Here is an 8,641-nt window from a genome sequence, read left to right on the forward strand (position 1 = left end):
TCCCTTGTTTTTCAGGTGAAATGTATGTACCATAGTATTAGTAGCAAAATAGACAACATTTATTAATTCATTTATTTATTCAGTGTCTGTTTTACCACGCTTCATCCCGGTCAGGGTCGCGGTGGGTTCGATTCACTGGACGAAAGACACAAAACAGAATAAAAAACACCCCGGACAGGCCGGCAGTCCATCACAGGGCGATTACAGCGACATGTAACTCATGAAAGAAGAAGCCACAGACGAGTAAGCTAGCAGTCCTTTTAATTCTGATACCCTGTATTAAACCATTATAATTAAACTTCAATTCAATAAGAGCTTTTCTCACCCAGAAAGACGTGCAGATTAGAAATCATCTGTCGTGAACTGAACAGCAAACAAAAGAAACTCATAAAAAACACTTCAGTCCTACTCTAACAGACATTCTCTTTATTTGACAAATATAAGCGTTAATCTTAACATCCAGCTTTATAAATACATTTCATTCACAACAGAGTTGTTGGTACATCTTCAATTCCAGTTTCAGACCAAGTTTTACATTGCATAAACACCCACGGAAAATAGTCTTCTTCACCTCGGGTCTCGGGAAAATCCATTAGCAGTAATATGTACACACGATATTGTCGTTTTGATCCACGTACTCCTCAGAGCAACACTCATAGTGCAGTGTGTTCTCAAGTACCAAGTACCAAAGGCATGATGTGATCAAAGCCTGACGGTCCTCCATCGCTGGGTATCAGCACTTAAAAGTCTCCCTCATCACCTCCAGAGTGTATTCCAAAAATAGTAGTTTGCACAAATCGACTGCAAGAGCTCTCCGAAGCTGAAGGACGGCGGTGAGCACGGATCAAGAACAGAAGGCCGACGCCGGACCGCGTCTGGAGCGGCCAAACGAACGATCTGGACAGGAGGAGTAGAATAAGAGCGGGTTTAATCCCACCCCACTGAGTGTCAGGCTAAAGCCATGGGGCACCACGTGTCCCCTCGTACGGACGCCGCCACGTCGCCGTTGGACATTAATCCCACACTAGTGTACAGGCCGTCCTGGCCGGGGTACTTCACGATGGAGCCCGTAGTTCCTGATACGTCTATCTGACCCACCATGGAAGATGAATTGACCTGAAAAAGATAAACAATAAACAATAAACAACCTGATAAACAATAGCGAAATTTAGCAAAATTGTATCCAAAGCAACTTGCAATCGTGCCCAGTTACAATGTACGCAACTGAGGGTTAAGGGCTTTGCTCAGGGGTCCAGCAGTGGCAGCTTAACCACCGAGTTGCCACTGCCCAGTTAGGGTTGTAGGGTTGGTTCTATAAACCTAGGTGGCAAAATAACTAGATATCATGAATAGATAAGTAGACAGAGGTAGATATATAGAATAGAATAGAACTTTAGAAATATCACTTAGAGGGTGGTCTGGCATCAGATTTTAGGATGCCAGTCGTGCCCTTTTCTGCATTTTCTTTTATTTTGTCTTAAGGATGGATGAGAAAGCACATGTTGTGCATCCTTAATTCATTCAAGGTACATAAAAAACCACTGTTCCACCTTATCTGACTTTGTGTTCTTTTCTGCTTAGAATAAGCTGTCAGTTTGGAATTTATTTCTGACCTTGGTAGCAATCCATTGTTCCATGGGTTTTATAATAGGTACGGTCAAACTAGCCCTATTTATGTAGGTACAGAAAGGTCATAAGTCATAGCTATAAGGAATTTGGGTGTTAATGATTTTAGAACATTATGTATATTGTTAAAAAACAACTATAAACTAATGATGGTACATGATGGTATGTGTTTTAATAATTTAATCCTAGGAAAGGACGAACATTATTAAAATATTATAATATTATAGTGCTAAGAACACTTCTGTAGAAACAGGATACTTATTTAAAATCTATATGTTGATCTACTTCTTAATTAAGCTATATTTAATAGGGATTTTTCTTATATAATGTGCTTTGTGAACTTACTGAAGTGATCGACACCGTTGACGGAGGACTGTTGTTCTTTGAGTCGTCTGAAGTGGAGGATGATGAAGATGTTGGAGTTACAGGAACAGAGCTGTTTCCTGCAGATTAAACAGACCATTTAGTTTATTATTTTTATTTTAAATAGTCGCCCTAAAATGTAAAACGTTTTTCCTATGACTTACCAGATGATCCCTTTGTTTTGTTCAAGTTTTTCGGTTTTCTCTTCCTGGTCTGAATACCTTCTTTCTTCATAGCCAAGGGTCGTGGCACCTGACAAACAAATATAATAAATAATCATATTAATAAAGCCCTAAATTATTTTGTGTATCCATATATCCTATAATGAATCAGGTGTGAACACTCAGGCGCAGTACTCACCCCGTGTAATTTGGTGTAAAGTCCACAGGCGTTGCACACGGGTTCACCTTCAGCGTTTCTGCGCCATAGGGTCGTAGTGCTGGTCTGACAGTTGGCACAGGAAAGGCCGATTCTTCTGGAAGACGACTGCACACAAAACATTATGCAGTGTTAACCTGTCACTGTATGAAGCTAGTTGAAAAATCATAAATATTTTTGACATCAGGTCCTGTAAGGAGGGTCATTCATTAGGTTTGTCATGTTAAATGTCTGACAAATGCACATCTACAAACTATTGGGTCTATAAATAATATAATATAATAAATAATATAGCAATTCTGCATTGAAAATGTATTTTAACATATTTGCTCAGGCACAGGCTCAGGTATTTCAGACACATCTATTGCTAACAGTTGTAATGCCCCTTCCAGTTCCGGCATGGCTATACTCCTATGCACAAAGTCCTGGAAGACACCTACTGTCTATCTTTAACCCTACTGAACACCACTGGGGTGCAGGCCTCCTGTTCCAACATCTAAACCTGAAACCACAAATGCTCTTTGGGCTGGATTTCCACAGACACACTCTTAAAACTGGAAAGCCTCCAAGAAAAGTGGAAGCTGTTATTACTACAAAGGGGAATCAATCCATATACCCAGGGTCTAGGAATGAGATGCTCAACATGCTTATTGACAAGGTTCCACGTACTTAAAGACCTCATGCCTGAGATTCAGCCCTAAATTAAACGCTTCATCCTGGCTGAAGAGGCGCCATGGATCTAGTCCTTATGCCCGTGTGAAGTGAGAGATGTGAGAGGATCAGTGCTGCTCACCATGCGCTTCTGTGGTTTAATTAATGGCCGGCTCAGTCCGTTCATTTTGCTGTACAGACCGCAGGCGTTACACAGAAAGTGTCCGGTACCGTCGCGCCTCCACAGCGGGGTGGAGATCGAACCGCAATTCACACACTCCCGACTCTCCATTCCGTCCTCCAGGAAGTCTGTAACACACACACACACACACACACACACACACACGTCAACGAGGCGTAAATTAATCGGCGCTCCTGATGTCTGTCTGCTGTAATTAAGCTGACCTGCCATGTCTCTGGAATTTGGAAAATGGAATTTACCTCAATACATCATTAATAACAAAGCATTCATAATAATAAAAATAATAAATTAAGTGTGTAGTCTTCAGTTAATTAATAGCACATTTGTTTTTGAGTGATTAATAAACTAATGTTTCGGATAACGCATTAGGAAAATAAATCTACCCGTAAAATTAAAATACACATTTTTTGTGATGTAAATTATAATTTATTTATTTGATGTCTAAATTACTATAAAGGGCTATTATAAAAAATGCTGGCGACGTGTTAGTTTATTAATATATATTACAAAATGTTATTTATTTGTACCATAATGCTTTTCATTATTATTTCACTATTATTATTATTATTATTATTATTATATTCGCAATCACAATTCATTCAAATAGTATAAGATCATATATTACATATAATATACAATTGTGGTGCATATATGTACACTTAAATTGAGTATTTTAGTTATTATTTAAACTGCGCACTTCTCATTTGCTGTATATTCGCTAAATTCCTAGAAATTAAAATGTATTACAAAAAAGCTTAGTTCTGTTAGTTGTGATGTGGAAATAATGTGTTTTTTAAGGTACTATATTTGTATTATTATTTTAAGGTATAATATTTTTATTATAATATGTTGTGTGGTATAATACGAATGTATTATTATTAATAGTTTTTTATTATTTAAAGCTTTTCTTGACTTATTTTCGATATATACTTTTAAACAGAATAATACAAGAGTCCTTGTTTTAAATTTATACACAATTTCCAGCTAAATAAAATATTAGATCTAGACCATTCTTTTCAAACGCAGTTAAACTAAAGACACAATCGTATTAAATTAAATGATCTATTGAAAAATATATGTGTCATCTCTAGAATTGCTCTATAATTTAACATTAAACCTTTTAGTCATTGTGGGTTTATCAGGACTTATAAAACCCCTATAAGCAGGCAGGAATTAAAGCAGTTTTCTAAACATGTGAACCGGTGTGTGTATTTTTTGCAGTACCTGCCGGTCCGGGTCGGATGGACAGTGGTGCCGCTCGGCTCTGTAACGTGTGCAGCATGGAGTTATCGAAGGGAGACGGGGGCCAGGCGGTGGGGATTTGGGGAAGCTGCGCCCCCACATAAGGTGCGTACGGTCCGGTGTAGGAGCCGCTCAGGGGTCGCGACAGGTACTGCTCCCTGCTGCTCGGGTTCAGTGCGCTCGGGTAACTCGAGTCTCTTGCCGTACCGTTATTCATGGGCGGGCTGGGTGAGTAGTGAAACCTGCCGGAGGTGGCGTGAGGGCTCCCGGTGCTGTAGGACGAGGGGCTCTCGGGTGCAGACTGTGGCCAGGCGGCGTGACTGCTGACTGCATGACTGGGCTGCGACGCCGCGCTCGGTTGCAAATACGGCAGGCTCGGGATCATGGGTCCGACCCGAGAGGTCGGTACGTAGACCGGTGAGTTGGGATTGGAGTGCATGTAGGCTGACGGCTCGTACACGGCCTGGGTCTGCAGCGCCAGTGTGGGGTACATGTCACCGGGGTCCACAATAAGCCCGGATTTGTGTGTGCCAAGCTTCCCGGCCTGGTCCAGATCCGCAAAAAGCGGCACCTCGTCCGAACCGAAGGCGGAGTATAAGGGCAGAGTCCGGGTGTCCGTGCGCCGGTTTCCCGCAGGGTCCAGGGGCGTCCCGGGCCCAGGTGACCTCAGACTGTCCTGTACGTGGCGCTCTCCGTGCACACAGGTTTGGTTGGTCGGTGAGCCCGGATTACTGGACACTTCACGCTTTACTGTGGACCAACTGTGCTCGCCCAGGTCCATCCAGGATCAGTTTAGTAGCCCGTGATTGTGTGGAAAACTGAGGAAAGATCAATTAACCTGCAAGAGAATAAAAGAGCACATTTAAATGTAGAATATGATTAAATATTACGTGCACAACATTCACTTTAAGTAGGCGTACATACTACACATATTATACAGGGTCAGACACCATCATAAGCAAAATCATGTAACATCTCTAATCATCTTGATTTATTCATATACTAAATTATGTGTATTATTTATGGGATATCACATTTTTAAATAAAGCTGGCAATAATAAAAGGACAGATTCAGTTGAACAAAATCACTTTTGTTGGTCAAAAAAGGTTAAAGACACCTAGGATAGAATATGTAAAGCAAGGCCTTTAAAAATTAAAGAAAAATAGTATTGTAAAAGAGACAAAAAGTTGGCAAACACCAAGGGACAGACCAGTGGCTCTCTGTCTGTGGCCCACCGTTCAAAACTATAGATTTGCATATAGTAGATGGGCATGGACCCTGCTTATAGTCATGTTTAAATCGAGGTTTAACACATATGTAAAATACTGTAACGTAAAATACGCTTCATTTATTTCTTTACTTTTATATAACTCGACCGACCATAATATCATGATATACTTAATTTTCCAACAAATAACAAACATACAGTTTTCTTTTCTAACTGTTGCATTTGGAATATGATAATGGACAGAATATTAAGGAGTATGCTATCATTTATTAAATAATAATAATACACTAATCCTGAAAAGAAGTTTAGTTGCTTAGGGCCCTGTGGTCTCTATGGGGCCTCATAACCACTGTCGGATTATTACTGCAATATAAGATTGTTATTCTATTTTCCATTCAACACCAAACACGATTCCCAGTTTCACATCACATCTCAGTCCACCAACCACAGTCATGTTCCATCTCATTTGTTCCTTAATGTCCACTCGCTTCATTGGCCAAAGTAGATGTTTAATTGTAGGTCATTTAGGTTAAGTTAGCAAACATCAAGGGAGAGATCAGCGTTTCTTAACCTGCGGCCTGCACTTCCACACTCTTATTACTTACATTAATAGCTGAATAATACATTTACCAGCTGGTTTATACCTGCTTCACTGTCGCTACCCAGGTAATACAGGTATAAAAGCACTAATAATATAATTCTCAGGTTTTTTTATAGATTTAATAGTAAACATTAAATGTTAAATTATAGTCGGAGTGGTTCTATATTCTCTCTGTGTTCTGTACTTCTGTCAGAGGCTGAAGGATTCAAGTTACTGTAAATAAATAATTTATATATATAACTTACACTTCTTGACAAATATGTTATGAGGAAGCGTTAAGAATTATTTATTAAAATCCTAATAAATTAAACTCCTGTCAGACACCCTAAAAATTTAAGAATATTATAGAACGTATTTCTATAAACATACACAAGTATATATATATAGGAATTGTGAATTTCTTGCCCCTTTTGAGACATTTAAGGAAAAAGAATAGCGAAGCAGAATAACAACTCGAGTGGCTCAACAGGGAGACAATCTGATATGTACTGAATAACTTAATAATAATCAAATAATAAATAAAGATTGTACTTAACAAGTACTTTGTAAATAAATGAATGAATAAATAAATAAATAAATAAATAAATAAATAGGGTCATTTTAAGGCAAAACAAACCTTAAAACGTATTAATTAATACATATAAGTGTATATAATGTCTAACATTTAGTCAAGAGGAAACATCTGATAATTAATATGAAATGAACCAACACACTATTTATTAATAAGGCTAAATAAACACATACGCATAAATATATTTTACTCGCCATAAAATAACAGTCCTATAACACAACTAACCTTTAAAAATTCCACATTATTAACAAAAATAGATATAAAGCCACATCTGAGCATTTTTAAATGTATTAATGTGGAATATAAAGTAAATTTAAAGTCAGTTAAAGTCAGAACAATTTATGTAAACTGAAATTAAATGGAAGAAGCAACACAGCAAAATAACAGCTCGTCTTGATCTCATTCCAAACTCAATCAGGTACAGAGAGAACAACATTAATAATTAAATCTGTCCAAAACTTGTAGAAAACCTCGTAATACCTCAAATCCTAAAGGTGCGTAAATTACGCAAAAGCAGAGTTTGTATTATTTACATGTTACACTTAACCATGACGCTTCTATGGCTTAAATATAATTAGTAGCTTATGGTACGATATAATTTAACATTTTAAATGTCCAGTTTAACGCCACACACAAAGTCACATAAAAAAATTAAATCGCACCTCATTTTGAAGTCCATAAACCTACAGAAGAAGAACTAAGAACTACAAACTAAGAACGTCCATGTCATCCAGCAACCTCTGTCCTACAGATACGATTTCTATATGTGGATTTTACGCACTGAGACTCTACAGCTACATTTAAGTTAGTCCCGGCGCAGAAGGAACCTCAGTGAGGAGGATTGATCCACCCACAGCTCCCTCTCAGATAGACTCGTCATGACGCCAAAAAAACAAGAGCTAAAAAATCCTACAGAGTGCAAGAGATAGGAAACTAAACGCAACATGTCTTTCCAGCAGCAGATAAGCGCTTGATAAGAAACGGCGCAGATAAGAACCAACAGTGACGCGCAAAGTTCATCCGTCCAAAACAAGCGCAGCACCGAACACCAGAATTACCGAGACGCGTAAAGCAAAGCCAGAAGTTTAAGGACAATAAATCAGCACTGACCTTCTGCTGCTGCTGCTGTTAGTCCATCAGCTCTGTAGCTGCTCTGTATGTGAATCCAGCAGCTCCACCTCACTGCGCTTCTCCTATAATAAACTGCGCTAAAATTTCACCGCACTTCCACTCCACCGCACTTCTAAGCACGATTAAAAGAGGAGGAACTTCAGCGAACTGCGCTCTGATTGGATCACCGTTAGAGCATGCGCAAAACCGTCTTGCACAGGCGCCACTGTCGGGTTCGGCGACGCGAACAGTTCAATTTATTTACCTGTTTTTATTTCCACAAACTCTGTTCTAATGGGATTAAATTATTAATTAAAATGCTATTATGGTATTGTTTTATTTAATTAAGAACGAAATTTCTTGTAGGATTAAATCTAATGCAAAAACAGCCTACACTAAAATTCATGAGTGGCAAAACAATTTTACTCACATTATTATTTTATTTAAATGAATTGAAAACTGGTGCCTCTATTTTTAAAATGTAAGAAAAATGATGGAGAACTAAACTTTAAAAAGTAGATTAAATAAATCAGACTTTCAAAACAACATAAATAAAATAAAATAATATTTTACATTTTTAAAATTAAATATCCATAAATAAAACAAACAAACAAATTGTTCTCTTTAGTTTCCTAATTAAAATGCGCCTTCATGTGTATAAATACAAA

At 38.2% G+C, this 8,641-nt stretch overlaps 1 protein-coding gene across 1 annotated transcript; it reads right to left on the reverse strand.

Moving 5' to 3' along the window:
- Window positions 1-244: 244 nt before the first annotated feature.
- On the reverse strand, window positions 245-8,077 carry gata6 (GATA binding protein 6). The gene is made up of 7 exons (XM_062988107.1): window positions 7,974-8,077; window positions 4,445-5,300; window positions 3,161-3,327; window positions 2,350-2,475; window positions 2,154-2,241; window positions 1,972-2,069; window positions 245-1,116 (listed from the first exon to the last, which is right to left on the reverse strand). The coding sequence occupies exons 2-7, from the start codon at window positions 5,241-5,243 to the stop codon at window positions 949-951; spliced, it is 1,446 nt and encodes a 481-aa protein (XP_062844177.1). The 5' UTR covers window positions 5,244-5,300; window positions 7,974-8,077; the 3' UTR covers window positions 245-948.
- Window positions 8,078-8,641: the final 564 nt, after the last annotated feature.

Source organism: Trichomycterus rosablanca, chromosome 25 (genome assembly GCF_030014385.1).
Source record: "Trichomycterus rosablanca isolate fTriRos1 chromosome 25, fTriRos1.hap1, whole genome shotgun sequence".
NCBI lineage: Eukaryota > Metazoa > Chordata > Actinopteri > Siluriformes > Trichomycteridae > Trichomycterus > Trichomycterus rosablanca.

What these genes read in the sequence shown, in the direction of transcription:
- gata6 (XM_062988107.1), bottom strand. Translation starts at nt 5,243, where the DNA reads ATGGACCTGGGCGAGCACAGTTGGTCCACAGTAAAGCGTGAAGTGTCC. An exon ending in CATCCGACCCGGACCGGCAG is followed by an intron (nt 3,328 to 4,444) that starts GTACTGCAAAAA and finishes TGTGTGTTACAG; the next exon opens with ACTTCCTGGAGGACGGAATG. An exon ending in TTTACACCAAATTACACGGG is followed by an intron (nt 2,242 to 2,349) that starts GTGAGTACTGCG and finishes TTTGTTTGTCAG; the next exon opens with GTGCCACGACCCTTGGCTAT.